Genomic DNA, 19350 nt, shown 5'->3' with positions numbered 1-19350 from the left:
TGCACGTGATTCTCGCTGGCCAAAATGCGGTTCACTCTACACACTCACCCGCCTCGCTCTCACGCACACACACACGCGTTAGTCCGGGTGCTCCGCCGCTGGTCCTGAGCCGGCACACTCTCCTCAAGATCGCCTAGCATATATCCTTCCAAAAATCGTCAGCCGGTGGCTGAACACGGTTCGCGGGATCTCCGCCGCTATTGGCCTTGCGCGTCGAAGGCTGGCTTTTTGCTCTGGCCACTGATGGGCTGCCGCGAATCTCGCTGGTGGTTCCTTGGTCACTTGGGTACTTTTTCGACGAGAGCCACCTGTGGGTCTCGGGTTCAAGTCACTCGACTGTCTTTGGGTTTTATTCACAACTTTTCCGTAACTAGAATCCGCACAAAACCTGGTCGTCAAAATCCATTACTCCGCTCACACTTCCGATCAAGTTCGCCACGTCCGCCAGAGTAAAAATTTGCCACGCGTTTTTCAAGTTTTCGGCCGCTCGGGATTTTTTCCACTTCTCGAAGTTTCGGTACTCCTTTTCTCTCGGTCTTTCCTTGGCGCGTGCCAATTTTCGGGGTTGTTTTTTCTGCTCGATCGTATGTTCTCTCTCCCTTGCTCCTGTGCGGCACTGCTCACGTGACCACTTTTTCGTGGTGCATATTTCGTTGCTCTCCTGCTATGTGTTTGTGTTGCTACTGGTGATGCGAGAACGGAGGGGGAAAGATAAACAGAAACTATCGCTTAGGCTAAGCTAAGATAATTATTATGTACAAATATAACTACAAATCTTACAATAATTGGTTAAGCTTACATATTAAGTGAAATTTACAAAGTTTTTGCAAAGTTATTCGTGAAAGTTTTGTTTTGTTCCGGCTTTTGGCCGACGCCGGTTTGTTTTGGTTTTGTTTTGCTGCTGCTGCTGTTGTTGTTGCCGCTGGCTGCTGTTGTTATTGCCGCCGGCTGTTGTTGTTCTTGTTGTCATTGTTGCTAGCGACGCCTTTGGGCGGTGCGGCTGCAGATGTTGTTGCTGCAAGCGAACAGCTACAAGCAGATACATTAAACAAAAAGACTTAAACTTATAATTCTTTTCCTTTTTTATAAAATATTATTTATTAGTTGTATATTAAAGCTTTATTTTGTATAAGGGATATTTTAAAATTTAAAAAAAATGCCTCGACTAAATTGACCTACTGCATCTAAACGCGCTAGGAATCAATTTTTAAGAAATTGAGAATGCCGAGATGGAGAGGGTAGAAAATTCCGAAGCTCAGCGTAGGCGAATGGAAAATGCATTTAGTTAAGGGGGGCAGAGCAGGGTTTAAATACTGCGTCCCATCGGTCAAGGTTCTTGAATCCGCCATCTCATTCAGTTGAGCAAGCCACTGATGATCGGCGCCGTTCAATTAGACAAATCCGAGCTACAGAGTAGGTTCAAAATACCGCTCGGGCAGGCGCTTGGATCATGATTTCCGTGCGGCTGAGCAATCAGTCAATACTCGGCGTCGTTCAATTAGGCGCTTGGATAGGGCTAGGAGAGCTAAAAGTAGGAGTTGCAGGGTCATCTAACAGGCGAGAAATTCACTGGCTCGGCGAAGTGCTGCTCGACAAGCAACTATCGATGCAATTAGAAATGTTAGTCAAAGAGTTAGTCAGTATAGAAGTTTTAGTGATAATAGGGTAGCAGAATACCTTCGGAACCTACTGAATTGGAAGGTCTTTTTGTTAATTTTAATAGAAAAGTAAAGCTTGGACTGATCAGATTTTCTTTTGTTGCAGGGGATTGTGGTTTCCAAAGCAAATAAATAAGCTTTCTAGAGCCTATTTGGAAGAACATTGCAAGTTCATGGAAGAGATTTTCCAGAACGCAAGCCAGCCTGCTTTCACTAGTGATTATTTTAATTTTTGTGCAACTTGTCACATCAATATAAAAACTGGGAGAAAGCCATAAGGTGCCATTTTCAAGGGCTTAGATTTTCCAGAAATTCCTCATTCTTTGAGAGGGCTTACTCCCTTGGAGAAAAGACTGATTTTCCATCGCCTTCCCTTTTATGATTATTAAGTCGATAGGTCATGAGCATCAGAGTGCTATCAAAGGAGCTATTGTAAATGTTCCAATTCCAGTTAGCAATATAGTGACGTCCCTCCCACGAGCTTTCAATGAGGCTGAGGTTTTACAGCTCCACCTCAAGAGAAAAATGGAAATGATTTCATGGCAGAGACCATTAGGCCTTCTAAAATTTTTGACGCTATTAAATACTTAGCAAATACCGAGCTTTACAGAAAGCATAATATGTCAGTAAACGAGCAGTGGATCTCTGACTTTACATCCGAAACTGTTCCCTTTATAGCTTCTCAAGCTGTCTTATCATTAGTAGAGGAACAATTGGCCATCCAGCAGGAGGTTGTAAATCCGGCGACTATTTCCGTTAAGAATACGGAAGCCGAACGATGCTTGAGAATAACAATACACACAGTGTAGAAATTACGTGATCCTCGATGCTGACTCTGAAGAATTAGCGTTCCCAAGCATATGCTGGCGTCAAGAGACCATCTTCAGAGAGTTATACAACTATAGTTAGGTCTGAACTTGAAACTTAGATAGAAAAGGTTGTAGAACCGAAAAATTTTTCTTTAATTATAAGAAGTTGGAATTGATGAATATTCGAAAGAACGTAAGCGCAGCGCCTCCAGAGCGATAACAGCGGCTAACGTACTTGATGAAGATTTCATGGGCAACTTAATTAGGCATGATGATCGATATCGAATTCTTAGGGATATTTGCTCGTCTCCTGCTCACTGGGAAGATGAGAAAAAGAAAGTCATGGCTATGATTTACCAGTTTGGTTTGCCAACTTTCTTTATAACTCTGTCGGCCAGAGCTGATAGCACTGCTTAAGCGCAATGTAGATAAGGTTGAAATTAATGAAGAAGAAGCTTTAAATTTACAATTTATGGAAAAGTTGCGCCTGTAACGTGTGCTAGATATTTTGATTAAAGATATAGAAAAGTTCTTAAATGGAAGACAACGTTATAAAACGTGGGGTTATCTTTGGTAGTCATTTTGTTACTACCTATTATTGGCGAGTTGAGTTTCAACAGAGATGTACACCCCGTATTCTCGGTATGTTTTGGTCGAAGGACGCCCCGGAAGTGGATTTCAACAATGAAAAATCGATGTCTAGTTTAATAGCCTTTATTGATCAGTTTGTAACTGTAGATGACAAACACAGATATTCCATATCCTCCAATGCCCCGAACGGGAATATTGAAGCCACTTCCTGAATAAACTCCAAACTTTTCTCTTCACAACGAAAACTTTCGAAAATTTCGTAGTCTTTTCCTTCGCGATCAATCAGATGATTTTACGCTCAAATGAGCCTCAGTTATACTACATATATGCTATTAGGACCAGTTTGAAAAAACCACAGATTATTCAGAAAAGAACAAACTCAAGTTAATGCTTATAATAAACACATTCTTTCTTAGCAAAAGGCAAATATGGATTTCCAGTTAATTTTTGACCCTTTTGCTTGCTGTAGCTACATAATTAATTATATAATTAAATCTCAACGGGGTATTTCAAAATTAATGCGAGAAGCAGCTTACTACAGTCGAAGGGGCAATTCAAGAATTCGCCAAAGGCTACAGTATCTTGGTCACAAATTTGTTTCGGACACTGAGATCTCTGCTCAGGAGTCTGTATATTGTTGTCTGGGATTGGCGTTCTCAGAAACAAGCAATAAATGCGTTCATATCAACAAATTCCCTCCAGAACAACGAGTTCGTATGCAGACTTACAAGCGTCCTGCAAATATGACTTAGAACTCGACTGACATCTTTCAGAAAGGTTTGCTAGACAGATACGAACAAAGACCAGATTCTCATTAAGGCCTGTGCTTAGCCGATTTTGCTGCAAACTATGAGTTTTCAAATAGCCATTTTCATAAAAACAATTTTAGGAAAATTTTATTTCACACTTCTCGACGGTATTGGTTTTATTAAAGAAAGAAATAGGACCAGTATTATTAGGTACAGCCCGTTCAATATTAACATAGATAGGCAGAAATATTTTAGAGCATTGTTTATGCTCCGTGGAGAGACGATAGGTAGATTTAATACAATGAAATTGTGAGGAGTTTTATCAAGTGAATGAGGGGGCAAATTTAAAAGATATACAAAGTTTGGAAGACGCGCTTAAGAGGGCCATAGAGTGGTATTAAAATTAGGCGAGAAATACATTTATTGGAGCATTTTAATTGATTTATTTATTTCCGAACGTAATTTATTTTCCCAGTGTGGGCGGTTCGCGCTCTCCAAAAAAGGCAGCAAATGTCTGAGAATGTTTGGTCCACCCCTTTCTCTCGGTGTGGTCAGGCTCGGCACAAAAAATCAAAGCATTCAAAGAAAACATGGAAGCGGCAAATTTGTGTTCAGATATGTAAGAAAATAGTCTTTATTAAATTTTCAGTTTGCGTCGTTTTTGCGTTTTGTCCATTTTTATTTCTTGGTTCATGTTTTTCTCAGTACTCGCAGGTTGACGGGTTAGATTAGGTCATGGTTATATAAATTCTAGCCTACTCTGGGTGACGCCGCATCGAGGCCTTCGAGAAATTTCTCATTGCACGTGATTCTCGCTGGCCAAAATGCGGTTCACTCTACACACTCACCCGCCTCGCTCTCACGCACACACACACGCGTTAGTCCGGGTGCTCCGCCGCTGGTCCTGAGCCGGCACACTCTCCTCAAGATCGCCTAGCATATATCCTTCCAAAAATCGTCAGCCGGTGGCTGAACACGGTTCGCGGGATCTCCGCCGCTATTGGCCTTGCGCGTCGAAGGCTGGCTTTTTGCTCTGGCCACTGATGGGCTGCCGCGAATCTCGCTGGTGGTTCCTTGGTCACTTGGGTACTTTTTCGACGAGAGCCACCTGTGGGTCTCGGGTTCAAGTCACTCGACTGTCTTTGGGTTTTATTCACAACTTTTCCGTAACTAGAATCCGCACAAAACCTGGTCGTCAAAATCCATTACTCCGCTCACACTTCCGATCAAGTTCGCCACGTCCGCCAGAGTAAAAATTTGCCACGCGTTTTTCAAGTTTTCGGCCGCTCGGGATTTTTTCCACTTCTCGAAGTTTCGGTACTCCTTTTCTCTCGGTCTTTCCTTGGCGCGTGCCAATTTTCGGGGTTGTTTTTTCTGCTCGATCGTATGTTCTCTCTCCCTTGCTCCTGTGCGGCACTGCTCACGTGACCACTTTTTCGTGGTGCATATTTCGTTGCTCTCCTTCTATGTGTTTGTGTTGCTACTGGTGATGCGAGAACGGAGGGGGAAAGATAAACAGAAACTATCGCTTAGGCTAAGCTAAGATAATTATTATGTACAAATATAACTACAAATCTTACAATAATTGGTTAAGCTTACATATTAAGTGAAATTTACAAAGTTTTTGCAAAGTTATTCGTGAAAGTTTTGTTTTGTTCCGGCTTTTGGCCGACGCCGGTTTGTTTTGGTTTTGTTTTGCTGCTGCTGCTGTTGTTGTTGCCGCTGGCTGCTGTTGTTATTGCCGCCGGCTGTTGTTGTTCTTGTTGTCATTGTTGCTAGCGACGCCTTTGGGCGGTGCGGCTGCAGATGTTGTTGCTGCAAGCGAACAGCTACAAGCAGATACATTAAACAAAAAGACTTAAACTTATAATTCTTTTCCTTTTTTATAAAATATTATTTATTAGTTGTATATTAAAGCTTTATTTTGTATAAGGGATATTTTAAAATTTAAAAAAAATGCCTCGACTAAATTGACCTACTGCATCTAAACGCGCTAGGAATCAATTTTTAAGAAATTGAGAATGCCGAGATGGAGAGGGTAGAAAATTCCGAAGCTCAGCGTAGGCGAATGGAAAATGCATTTAGTTAAGGGGGGCAGAGCAGGGTTTAAATACTGCGTCCCATCGGTCAAGGTTCTTGAATCCGCCATCTCATTCAGTTGAGCAAGCCACTGATGATCGGCGCCGTTCAATTAGACAAATCCGAGCTACAGAGTAGGTTCAAAATACCGCTCGGGCAGGCGCTTGGATCATGATTTCCGTGCGGCTGAGCAATCAGTCAATACTCGGCGTCGTTCAATTAGGCGCTTGGATAGGGCTAGGAGAGCTAAAAGTAGGAGTTGCAGGGTCATCTAACAGGCGAGAAATTCACTGGCTCGGCGAAGTGCTGCTCGACAAGCAACTATCGATGCAATTAGAAATGTTAGTCAAAGAGTTAGTCAGTATAGAAGTTTTAGTGATAATAGGGTAGCAGAATACCTTCGGAACCTACTGAATTGGAAGGTCTTTTTGTTAATTTTAATAGAAAAGTAAAGCTTGGACTGATCAGATTTTCTTTTGTTGCAGGGGATTGTGGTTTCCAAAGCAAATAAATAAGCTTTCTAGAGCCTATTTGGAAGAACATTGCAAGTTCATGGAAGAGATTTTCCAGAACGCAAGCCAGCCTGCTTTCACTAGTGATTATTTTAATTTTTGTGCAACTTGTCACATCAATATAAAAACTGGGAGAAAGCCATAAGGTGCCATTTTCAAGGGCTTAGATTTTCCAGAAATTCCTCATTCTTTGAGAGGGCTTACTCCCTTGGAGAAAAGACTGATTTTCCATCGCCTTCCCTTTTATGATTATTAAGTCGATAGGTCATGAGCATCAGAGTGCTATCAAAGGAGCTATTGTAAATGTTCCAATTCCAGTTAGCAATATAGTGACGTCCCTCCCACGAGCTTTCAATGAGGCTGAGGTTTTACAGCTCCACCTCAAGAGAAAAATGGAAATGATTTCATGGCAGAGACCATTAGGCCTTCTAAAATTTTTGACGCTATTAAATACTTAGCAAATACCGAGCTTTACAGAAAGCATAATATGTCAGTAAACGAGCAGTGGATCTCTGACTTTACATCCGAAACTGTTCCCTTTATAGCTTCTCAAGCTGTCTTATCATTAGTAGAGGAACAATTGGCCATCCAGCAGGAGGTTGTAAATCCGGCGACTATTTCCGTTAAGAATACGGAAGCCGAACGATGCTTGAGAATAACAATACACACAGTGTAGAAATTACGTGATCCTCGATGCTGACTCTGAAGAATTAGCGTTCCCAAGCATATGCTGGCGTCAAGAGACCATCTTCAGAGAGTTATACAACTATAGTTAGGTCTGAACTTGAAACTTAGATAGAAAAGGTTGTAGAACCGAAAAATTTTTCTTTAATTATAAGAAGTTGGAATTGATGAATATTCGAAAGAACGTAAGCGCAGCGCCTCCAGAGCGATAACAGCGGCTAACGTACTTGATGAAGATTTCATGGGCAACTTAATTAGGCATGATGATCGATATCGAATTCTTAGGGATATTTGCTCGTCTCCTGCTCACTGGGAAGATGAGAAAAAGAAAGTCATGGCTATGATTTACCAGTTTGGTTTGCCAACTTTCTTTATAACTCTGTCGGCCAGAGCTGATAGCACTGCTTAAGCGCAATGTAGATAAGGTTGAAATTAATGAAGAAGAAGCTTTAAATTTACAATTTATGGAAAAGTTGCGCCTGTAACGTGTGCTAGATATTTTGATTAAAGATATAGAAAAGTTCTTAAATGGAAGACAACGTTATAAAACGTGGGGTTATCTTTGGTAGTCATTTTGTTACTACCTATTATTGGCGAGTTGAGTTTCAACAGAGATGTACACCCCGTATTCTCGGTATGTTTTGGTCGAAGGACGCCCCGGAAGTGGATTTCAACAATGAAAAATCGATGTCTAGTTTAATAGCCTTTATTGATCAGTTTGTAACTGTAGATGACAAACACAGATATTCCATATCCTCCAATGCCCCGAACGGGAATATTGAAGCCACTTCCTGAATAAACTCCAAACTTTTCTCTTCACAACGAAAACTTTCGAAAATTTCGTAGTCTTTTCCTTCGCGATCAATCAGATGATTTTACGCTCAAATGAGCCTCAGTTATACTACATATATGCTATTAGGACCAGTTTGAAAAAACCACAGATTATTCAGAAAAGAACAAACTCAAGTTAATGCTTATAATAAACACATTCTTTCTTAGCAAAAGGCAAATATGGATTTCCAGTTAATTTTTGACCCTTTTGCTTGCTGTAGCTACATAATTAATTATATAATTAAATCTCAACGGGGTATTTCAAAATTAATGCGAGAAGCAGCTTACTACAGTCGAAGGGGCAATTCAAGAATTCGCCAAAGGCTACAGTATCTTGGTCACAAATTTGTTTCGGACACTGAGATCTCTGCTCAGGAGTCTGTATATTGTTGTCTGGGATTGGCGTTCTCAGAAACAAGCAATAAATGCGTTCATATCAACAAATTCCCTCCAGAACAACGAGTTCGTATGCAGACTTACAAGCGTCCTGCAAATATGACTTAGAACTCGACTGACATCTTTCAGAAAGGTTTGCTAGACAGATACGAACAAAGACCAGATTCTCATTAAGGCCTGTGCTTAGCCGATTTTGCTGCAAACTATGAGTTTTCAAATAGCCATTTTCATAAAAACAATTTTAGGAAAATTTTATTTCACACTTCTCGACGGTATTGGTTTTATTAAAGAAAGAAATAGGACCAGTATTATTAGGTACAGCCCGTTCAATATTAACATAGATAGGCAGAAATATTTTAGAGCATTGTTTATGCTCCGTGGAGAGACGATAGGTAGATTTAATACAATGAAATTGTGAGGAGTTTTATCAAGTGAATGAGGGGGCAAATTTAAAAGATATACAAAGTTTGGAAGACGCGCTTAAGAGGGCCATAGAGGTAGAGGACAATAATGAGGAAAATATAGATGAGAAGGCCGCAGTTAATGAGGAGCTTATAGCCTTAGTCTTAGCCCAAAATAAATGTTTTAAACTTAAACAACGATGTTCAAGAACTTTATCCGGATAGCAATATCCGGATAAAAACGCTTCCGCCAAGAAATGCTTGTTTTTATGAGTTCTTAGGAGGCAGATCAGGTGTCGGTAAGAGTAGACTTATTTCCACGCAATTTCAGTCCCTTTCCTAGGAGTATAATGGTATAACAGGATGCGACCCAACTTCTCTTTAAATATTATTGCGTGCCTGCTGCTTTTGGAATTGGAGACTCCATCTTAAAGTACTTTTTTTTCCATTTGGACTCTTGCCTTAACCAAATTGTTTCAACGTTGATATTCCTTTCGGAGGTATTTCGGTAATCGTGTTCGGCGATCTTAGACAATTGCTTCCAGTATGTGATCGTTGTGATCGATACAGTGCTATTTTTGGATTACCTACTAAGCCCTTTTAAGTTTTTTGAACTCACAGAGATAATGGGACAGCGAGATGACCAGCCGTTTGCAATTGCACTCAATAACATGGCGTGCAGCCACGGTCAGGAGCCTTGTTAAAATTGTCAAAAGCTTTCAGATTAATTCTAACCAGGCTACTACCAGTGACCGAAAGTATTTTCCAGTGGTACCTGCAGAAGCCATTGCTATTCACAAAATTTAATACGCTACATACAGTTAAGTGGTGGTTCACACTAGTCCAGGCATGCGGAGAGCTGCACTGTATGTAGAGCCATAAGTGCAGTCTTTTTATCGTTGGACCTTTCGTCCAAGATCCGCTCAGGATTCAGCTTCAGAAGAAGAACTCTGTGAATTGCGTTCCGTTAATTTACTAAATACCCATTTCGATTGCTTACTCAATAGTCCGAACCTTCATGTCATTGGCACATTAGCGATGTATGTTCCGATCAGCTAATGCTTAAGTCCTTTGTGCTTCGTTGAGGCTTCCACATACTCAAACGAAGCATATGATATTCCTGGCATTATCCCAGCAGTGCGACTTTCTAACTATTTAACGGTTTCCAAAAATATGAGTTATTAAATTTATTTTATTTTATAAAAACGAAAAAAGCAAAAAAAATTTTAAAAACGTTTATTATTATTTTATTTTGTAATGTAAATAATTATGCTTTCCATATTGTACGGATAAACAACCTTTTTGGGGAACATGGAGTTTTCAAACTTTTTTAAAGTTTGACAACTCAAATCAACCTCCGAGCTCCGCCCTTAGTCATTCCACCTTCACTGGCTTGTCTTGCCTCCGGCTTATGCATCACCTATTTTGATGGTATAGCTAGCGATTTCCCAGTTTCTTGACCCCTCTGAGGCTCTGGAGATAATTAATTTCATTGACTGCATCCTTCATTGGGTTTATGATAGAACACTTCACGTCCATTAGCTTCTTCATTCCAGGGCAGTCAGCTGTTTCAGCACATACCCTTGCTCTTTATCAGCAGGTTTTTTGCTTTCTTTTTCTAGTGTTGGGAGTGCCGGGAGTATATACCTGTTGCAGCACGCACTAATGTTTTTGGCCTGCACCCTGCTATGGCATGCGCAGCCCCTTTCGCACACTACGATCGCGTAAGCGCTATTTACCACTAATTTAGTGTTTGCAATAATAGAAAGAACAAGTGAAAAATTTGGCAACAGAAAACGTTTCCGACCCCGTAAAGTATATATATTATTGATCAACGTCACTAGCCGAGTCGATCTAGCCATGTCCATCTGTCCGTCCTCCCCGTGGTGTTCCCTGGGTACCGATTTTAATATAATAATCGGGAGCTAATTCGAGCGGAGATAAACATTCATGAAGGCATATTATTTAAAAGTTTGTTATTTAAGTAACTGGTATCTAATAGTCGAGATACTCGACTATAGCGTTCTCTTTTGTTTTAAGCTCGTACTGCACATAACGTTCCATAGGATACATTTACAATTGGAAATACTTGATTTGATCTGATAGATCATCTCTCCAAATGAATTTTTTAATCGTTTTTTTTGCCGATTTTCTATTGCGGAACTTTTTGTGCACCTGATTGACATTCACCCGCATGAATTATTCGTCCTGCGTATGCGGCTTCTGCGAGTGTTCTAGTAGTTGCTCCACCGATATACAGCGTTTCAGAGCTCCATGTACAGTTTATAAGAAATAATAATTTTTCATATTGAGTGAAAGTTACCCGACACATTTCCCATTTTTATCAATCCTTGTAGATGTTGGCAGGCTCATAAGCTCCAATGTGACGTCAATAGCAACATCATCGAACGTGTGCGGTGTGCTCTGACTTAAGGCAAGATATATGATAGACATATGTAGGGATAGTTATAGTCGCATTGTTATATTGGGATTAAGTTTTAACATAGAAGTACTTATATTAATTCACGGAGTTCTGTTTAATTTCTTTAAAACTGTATTGTGCTCTTTTCACGAAAGCTAAACGACGACTCGCTGCTCATTCGTTCAGGTATCGGTGGTCTTAGAAGAAACGAGTACTTTACCGAGGATTTCAGATGGTGAACTGATTAATAGATGCCATATAACTTAACCCGCTTCGAGTGTTCCGTGCATTAGTCCGGCCCTATTCAAATCCTACATTCGGCCCCCCTGACTGGTGATTCGCCTCGAATGACCTGGCCAAGGTTTTATGTACTCGGAAACCGTAAAAGTTTTAAATGCGCCCTATAAGTCACCTTTACGTTCTACTTCGTACCGCACGTGATCCTTGACTGCAACAATCTTGTAGGGCCTTAAAAACATTCCTTTAAGCTGTAATCCGACACCATACCACTATGGGGACTTTGACCCGTTTTTGGGGCATAAATTAAGAACTCCTAAACCATGCGAGGTATTTTGATCATTTTTTTGACTAGTGGTAGGAACACCCTTAGATTACGTTTGGAAAAGTATGTGTGTTTGTTTTTATTTTTTTTATTTAAATTTTATAAAATAAATAAAAAAAATCATTCAGCTGCGTTTAAATATTTTTCTGCGAATTTTTAGTTTTTTTTAGTTGATGATATTGATGATAATATTTCTTCAGCTTTATCTGGAAAAAAAAATTCATTATGTTTCTGATTACCCCTTCTTAAATTTAACGATATAATGTAAGACTCTGAATTCTCCGTAGCTCTTTGAAAAAGTCTGTGGTAAAAAATTCTGCTGCGGTATTTCTCCATTTTGCCGTCTCCTCTCCAAATATCTCTATCTGCAAGAACTATGTTCTGAAACTAGCTTAACATGTGAATATATGAATATTTGTAAGCAGTCGGATTATAACTTCCTTTTTCGGGTCTAATTTTCTTTTGTTTTCAACTAATAACCAGCTTACATTGCCTTACTTAAATAACTTGTCCATTTTTCTTTCAAATTTACGAAAACGAGTTTTAATAATTTTAATAACACAACTGTCGATATGCTCACAATTAAAAGCGTTTACGGCACTCAGTTTGTCTCGGCCAAACTTCTAACAGGTCCGCATTGCCAAACGAGCAGTTTCTACACAAAAATGTAATTTTTGCAAAAAGTGGCAACAAGCGCAGATTAAGACAGGATTTCTTACATTTGGAATAAATCACTCTACAAAAACTCTTTTAAAAAGTTACACACAGACATCACTTGCTGAATTTTTAAAATGTTCGAAAAATACAGACAAAATAAACCATATATTAGTTATAAATTATAAAAGACTGTAACAGAATACATTTCAGTTTCATACTCGTCATTTTATTCAAGAGATATTGATTTAATTTTTAACAAAAAAAAAAAAATAGGCTCACCGTAAACACGTGCAACTGCTGAGCTTAACAGCTGTTATTTTAACAGTGGACTGTAAAGTTAATATTTCTGATATGAAACATAACATTTTGATTTGTTTCTAATACGATAGCATGAACATTTCCGATTTTTGGATACTTGTGAAAAACAAATAGATGTGAAAACAATGCCTTTATCGGACAGAATGTGGCAAGGATTTCCAAAATGGACGGCTTGCTTATCCAGACATCGTCTACATCAGTCTTACGAGTTGGGTAAAGCCAAACGTACTTATCTGTCCAAACGTAAAATCTGTTTACTATGACAAGGATGTGATAATATCGCTTGGTCGTCATTTCCATTCGCCCGACGTGATCAATGTGGTATATAATGAATGGTAATTCACTTTTGTCAATTGAAGTTAGAAATCCCTCTTTCTTGCCCGCTTTGGCATTTACGATAATGCATCGTATGCAACTCTCCATGATTCGATCTGCTTTTTCTTTGAGCTTGGGAATAAAGTACGACTTTTCGACGATATCCTGTGTCTTTCTGGCAGAAAAATGCCCTTGGCTGTGCGCGCTTTGGACTATTTCATTTTTTATAGTTGAAGGTACTTGGATCTTTTAAAAGGACGTCATTCTGTATATAGAAGTCCTGGTATGCATCCTTTTCAACAAAGTTGCGGACTGCTTTGGTGCAATCATCGTTAATCTGGGCTTCCTTCAAGCGATGAGTAATAGAGTCAAACAAAAGCCTCAAAGCAACAGCATGTTTCATATGAGTCCCAGAACGATGTTCGACCTTGTAGTTGCAGTCCTGCAAATACAAGGCCCAACGAGCTACGCGAAGAGGAACTTCCTTTTTGTTCATTGTCATATTGAACACGTTGCAGTCAGTTACAATCGTGAACTTTATGCCTAACACTTTATTAGAGGTACTTTTCCTCGAATGGTAATGTCTTTCGGCTCATGTATTGGACTGGATTGAAAGCACTGTCTACGGGGTACTTCTGCAGTAAGACCACGCCAAAACCATACTAGACGCGTCTGTGTTGACTTCCGTTTGCAGGTAAGGATTATACAATTTAAGAACTGGTTGCTAATAAGAGCATTCTTCAGCTTTTCAAACGCAAATTGTTGTTTCCGGCAAGGGCCTGTCAATGGATGCGTACCCGTTGATACCCGGAAGTATGAAGTCAGACCTAGGAATCTCTAAATTGCTTCGTAGTCATGTGGTAAGGTAAACTCTTTCACAGCCTAAACCTTTTCTGGACCTGGGGTGATGGTTCCACTTAGAATGGAAGCATCCTAGGAACTGTACTTTCCTGTGCAATATTTGGCACTTACTCCAGTAGATACGTAAGCCGTTCCAAGAAGCAATCTGCAAGACATCTTTTAACTTAGCAAGTCATTCTTCCAAGTCTTGACTGAGTAAATTTAAAACATCCACGTACACGACGACAACATTAGTGGCGATGGGCTCCCTTAGAACTGCCATGATGAACCTTGCAAAAACCTCGGTTGAATTTGATATGCCACATGGTTCATAAAGGAATTCAAATTGTCCAGACTGGGTCACAAATTATGTATACTTCAATCGGCACGTGGAAGAAACCGTTTGTTAGATCTAAAGTAGTAAATATCTTGGAACCTTGCAGGAAACATCGCAAAATTGTCTCGAATAATTTTCTCTTTAAGTTTTCGGTAGTCACAGCACAGAATTTTCTTTCCGTTTTTTTTTGACATCATAACTACCGGCAATGAATGATTTTCTCTGCAAGCCAATCCTCAAATTAATCGTCAATCGTCCTTCAAAATGATTTCCAATTGTACCAGAGCAGCATTTGCGTTGCGCTCGGGTGCATACTCTTCAATCAAACTTCTGACCGCAGACTGCTGTGATTGATTTAAATGAGATAAATCAATGTGGTCGGAAATTGCCGCCTGGTTTAAAATCTTGCAGAAACTCGGACCCGAAATTGATATGTTTATCTTCATGTCATCGATGCCCATGTCATGCCATATGAAAATGCTCCCAAAAGATAGAACTCGACTCTTGCCTGTTCCCATCAAACACTTTTCTTTTCCGGTGAGAGGTTCCTTGCCTAGTTTGAGGAAAATGTTTCTGCGCATAAGGCATAGATCAGGGCCTGTGTCGACGAGTCCTTTGAATTAAGCATTGGAAGATTTGATAACTTTTAGTTCAAGGCCGGAAGACGTAAACTCTCTTTTTGGCTTAGAAGCTGCGTTCTTCACGTGAACCGCTTTAGCATTGTTCTCCTGTTTCACCTCAACCTCGATTTTGCACTGCGCAGCACAATGACCTGTCTGTCCGCACTGATAACAATTATTGTTGTCCTTTTCTTGCAATCTTTCTTTAAATGGAACGGATCACCGCACTTGAAGCATTTACGTACAAAGTCTGGTTTTGGGTCGAAGCTTTTGAATCCATCTGCCTCAACTACACGCATCTTGTAAGAACCGCAGAGCTTCTTGTATACTTCCATTTGCTCCTTCAGATCCCTTAGGGTTTTCGCCTGATACAACATTACTTTGTTTGCCTTAGCATCTTGAACTCCCTTTACACTACTCTATTAAACTCTCTTCGTCTAGTTTAACTGGCTTAGCTATTTCTATCAAAGCATGCAAATATTCCTGAAGAGTCTCTCCTTTTTTTGCGCATGTGATGGACCTCAGCAGATGAAATTTTAACAGCAAATTCGCCACGCAATGCTGCCTTTAGAGAATCCCAGCTGCGTATGTTAGCCTGGCTGCGAATGAACGATTTTGCAGCCCCACTGAGAAACTACTTAGAATAAATGAAAACTTAAAGCTGGCTCCACTGCACAGTCAAAGCACATTCCTCCAACTCCTGAATCCACTGATCTATACCTGGACTACTTGTACCGGAAAAATTTTAAAGACTGCCTTCTACATCTTTAAGTGTAAACAAAGAACGGCTTATAGGCGTTGCTTGCACTGGAAAATCGAGAGCGGTGGCTACAGATTGAACTCCATCCGAATCGTTGTTATCATCGTCGTCCTGAATACCGAAGTGAGCCAGGAGCCTATCATTGGGTCAGTTTTCTGATTAGCACCCCTTTTGATGCACTGCTTCTCGAAACTGCTTGTCTGCCAATTGAATTTTCTTCTGGAATATACAACTTGAAAAATTCTTGTCGTTGCTTGTCCGCTGACGTCGTTGCATTCGCCTTGGGTCAATCTCGGACGAGCCCCCAAACTGTAGGAATAGTTATATTCGCAATATTTTTTTGGGACTAAGTTTAAACGAAGAAGTACTGAGATTAATTTTCAGAGTTCTGTTTAATTTCCTTAAAACTGTATCGTGCTCTTTTCACGAACGTTAAACGACGACTCCCCGCTCATTCGTTCAGGTTTCGGCGGTCTTAGAAGAATCGAGTAATTTATCGGGGATTTCAGATGTTGAAGTGTTTAAGAGCAGCCAAATAACTTAACCCGCCATGAGTGTGCCGTTCATGAGGACCGCCAGATTCAAATTCCACATGCATGTCCTAAAAATGATATAATTGACTAATAGTTGACTTTTAGTTTATAAACTGCCTAACAAGTATAAATGTTATACTTTATAGAATAACTTAAAAATATTTGATAGCTTAAACAATTTTATCTTTTGCGGCGAGAGGTTTGTTGGCTAATTTAAGGAAAATGTTTCTGAGCATAAGGCAATTGAATTGAGTATTGGAAGATTTTATCTTTTTTTTAAGGCTGGAAGCCGTTAACTCGCTTTTTGGCTTAGTTACTGCGTTCTCCAAGTGAACGGCGTTAGCATTGTTCTCCTGTTTCACCTTAACCTCGATTTTGCGCTGCGCGGCACGATGACCTGTCCTTCTTCTTGCAATCTTTTTTTAAATGGGACGGACCGCCGCACTTAAAGCATTTACGTACAAACAATGGTTTTGGGTCAAAGCTTTTGAATCCATCTGCCCTAACTAAAAGCGCTTCATTCTTGTAAGGCATCTTGTAAGAAACGGTGACCTTCTTGTATACTCCGATTTGCTCCCTAAAATCCCTTATGGTTTTCGCCTGATACAAAATCATTTTGTTTGCCTTGACATCTGGAACTCCCTTTACATAATACTCTATTAAACTCTCTTCGTCTAGTTTAACTGGCTTGGCTATTTCTATCAAAGCATACAAATTTTCCTGAAGAGTCTCCAATTTTCTCTGCGCACGTTGACCTAGCTTGAGATGGACCAGCAGATGAAATATTAACGGCGAATTCGCCCGCACGATTTTGCAGCCCACTGAGCAACTGCTTAGAATAAATGGAAACTTGCTGGCTCCACTACACAGCCAAGGCACATTCCTCCAATTCCTGAATCCACTGATCTAAATCTAGACTACCTGTACCTGCAAAATTTAAAACACTGCCTTCAACATCTTTAAGTGTAAACAAAGAACGGCTATCCCGTAAATAGCGCTTTCTACCGTCTGCGGGTAAATTTAGTTCAAGTAGCTTTGCGAGCAAATCTTCGCATCGCAGTAACATTATCTCTTCGAGTTGCATTTTGAGATTGAATTTTCTTACAATGATATTAGCTTAACAATAACCATATTTAAGTGTAGCACTAAGATTATATGTTTATATAAAGATTTTAAAGATTTTTTTTTTTTTTTTTTTTTATACATACAGTCTACTTTTACGGTTTTCAATTTTATTGGGTCAGTTTTCTGATAAGCACCCCTTTTGATGCGATGCTTCTCGAAACTGCTTGCCTGCCAATTGCATTTTCTTCTAGATTATTACAACTTAAAAATTTCTTTGAGTGGCTTGTCCGATGACGTCGTTGCCATCCACCATGATCTGCTACTCCAGACTCTGGTACTCTGCCTGTAAATGCTGCCCTCCAGATTTCGGCAACCCGCCCTTGCTCCAATGCACGCTTTACGCTCCTGACTTGATCCGCTGGACTCTGTCTTTCGTTGCTCCCACCGCCTTCCACAAATCAACACTTTTACCAGTTCACCGGCGCTCTGGGGAACTATGATGCACTAGCTCCTGGACGGCAGGATTCCCGTGCGCATTTTCACACACACACTTCGCCTTTTTGCACACACTGCCAAGTTAAACGCGCACTTGTCTCAAATTGGCAAACAATGTAGTTGGGTTAGTAAAAAGCTACTTCTGTACTCTAATGTTTGGGTCAATCCCGGTTGAGCTCCCAAATTGTATTCGCAATGTTTTATTAAGATTGTACTACGCTCAGGTGTGCCGTGTATTAGGCTCTCCTGATTCAAATCCCACATATATATACAAATTATTTAATTGACCGGGCCAGTTGGCGGTTCCTCCGTGGCAGGGGAAGAGCCGGTAGTTTGAATATCAGTGGGGGGCAGGCATTAGGTTACTGCCGCTGGTTGAGTAGTGGTGATAACCAAGGTTGACAGCCACTGGAGAGTCGGGTGGTCGCTACGACTCCCTTCCTCCTTCCGAAGTTTACAGTGGGAGATACTTATCTCCGTTGTTACGGCCCTTAAGGCACGATAACCAAATTCAATAATCAGAATAAATGTAACGGGAAGGCCGGATTTTTATAATCGAGCTAGTGCTCTTTATTTCAAATCCAAATTAAAACTGAAACTTAAGATTTAACAAAAGCTCATGCAAAGCCGGATGCCCGTGGCAGACCGATAACCTTGCACATTTTGCAGAATTCATACGATCGCTGTCAGACAATGAAAAGAAGCCACGGCTCGGAATGGTACAATGTGCTGGCTCAGCTCTAGGGCCAATAAGGTGGACTCAATTTAGGGTGGACCATGCATGAGGTAAAAGTGTAATACTAATAATTATAATAAAAAATTAATAATACTAGAAAATGATAAACATTGATAAATGATTAATATTAATAAAGGAAATAAGAATTGGCCTGCTCAGCCTAAGCTGGAAGTTGGTTGTTAACTTACATATATATATAAATATTTATTTAACAATTTTATTTTACATATGTAGGATTATGCGCCTAAAGATGAGAGTTTATTATTTGGTCTGCGTTTAGAACCGATTCTACCAAGATTTTCTGTAATTCAAAAGAATTCTGTCACGATATCGACAATTGCAACGCATCAATCACCTTTTTTTCCTTGTCCTTAAGCATAGTATTTTTAGGTGCATGGTTTTATAAAGTGATGTATATATATATAGGTTTTATAAAGTATAATTAGTATAACTGTTTAGTAAAATTTGTTTAATAGTAAAGTGTACATTAAAAAACGCAAGAATAATTTAAATAAAGAGGATGCTATTTTATAAGAAAATAGTTCTACAATTTTAGTCAGTAATATTTACTTAAATAATGTATCTAAGCGTTTCATTGAATTTTAAAAATTAAAGACACACGCGAGACCCACAAAAAGTAGTCGCCTAATAATACAGAGTAAAAACACAAATCATGCTGTTGAGTGTTTTGCAGCACTATTTTTAAATTTAATGTCAGATTATATCAATTTCACAAGCAAAATGTAAATATGTTCGACAAATTTTCCAACAGGGTCAAGTAGCTCCTAGCGTTTAGGGATGACATCCATGTCGTTCCAAGTCTGAAAAAATAGAGAAATTAAAAACGTTGTCGAACGTGGCCGAATATTAATTTTTGTTTAATGCTTTCTATCGAACATGAAGTCCCTGAAAGCTATCTATCAGAAAAAGTTTAGGACCAGCTGATAAGGTTTTATTATACCCGCTACTTGTAGAGTAAA

The 19350-nt window shown here is 39.7% G+C and overlaps 1 protein-coding gene and 1 long non-coding RNA gene across 16 annotated transcripts in view; one reads left to right on the top strand and one right to left on the bottom strand.

Annotated features, from left to right (window-relative positions):
- The window catches only part of LOC122817994 (uncharacterized), a 271976-nt gene that overhangs the window by 110617 nt on the left and 142009 nt on the right, over window positions 1-19350 (top strand). The window lies entirely within an intron of this gene.
- The window catches only part of LOC127012038 (uncharacterized), a 100024-nt gene continuing 98940 nt past the window's right edge, over window positions 18267-19350 (bottom strand). For all 7 annotated transcript variants that reach the window (XR_007765464.1, XR_007765466.1, XR_007765462.1 and 4 more), the window contains one exon: window positions 18267-19191. Coding sequence is in view for 3 of the 7 variants with exons in the window: in XM_050890157.1 (XP_050746114.1) it covers window positions 19101-19191 (91 nt within the window). In the remaining 4 variants the exon portion in view is untranslated. The remainder of the gene's footprint in view (window positions 19192-19350) is intronic.

Source organism: Drosophila biarmipes, unplaced genomic scaffold (genome assembly GCF_025231255.1).
Source record: "Drosophila biarmipes strain raj3 unplaced genomic scaffold, RU_DBia_V1.1 ptg000017l, whole genome shotgun sequence".
Lineage (NCBI taxonomy): Eukaryota > Metazoa > Arthropoda > Insecta > Diptera > Drosophilidae > Drosophila > Drosophila biarmipes.
This window is presented reverse-complemented; position numbering and strand designations above follow the sequence as displayed.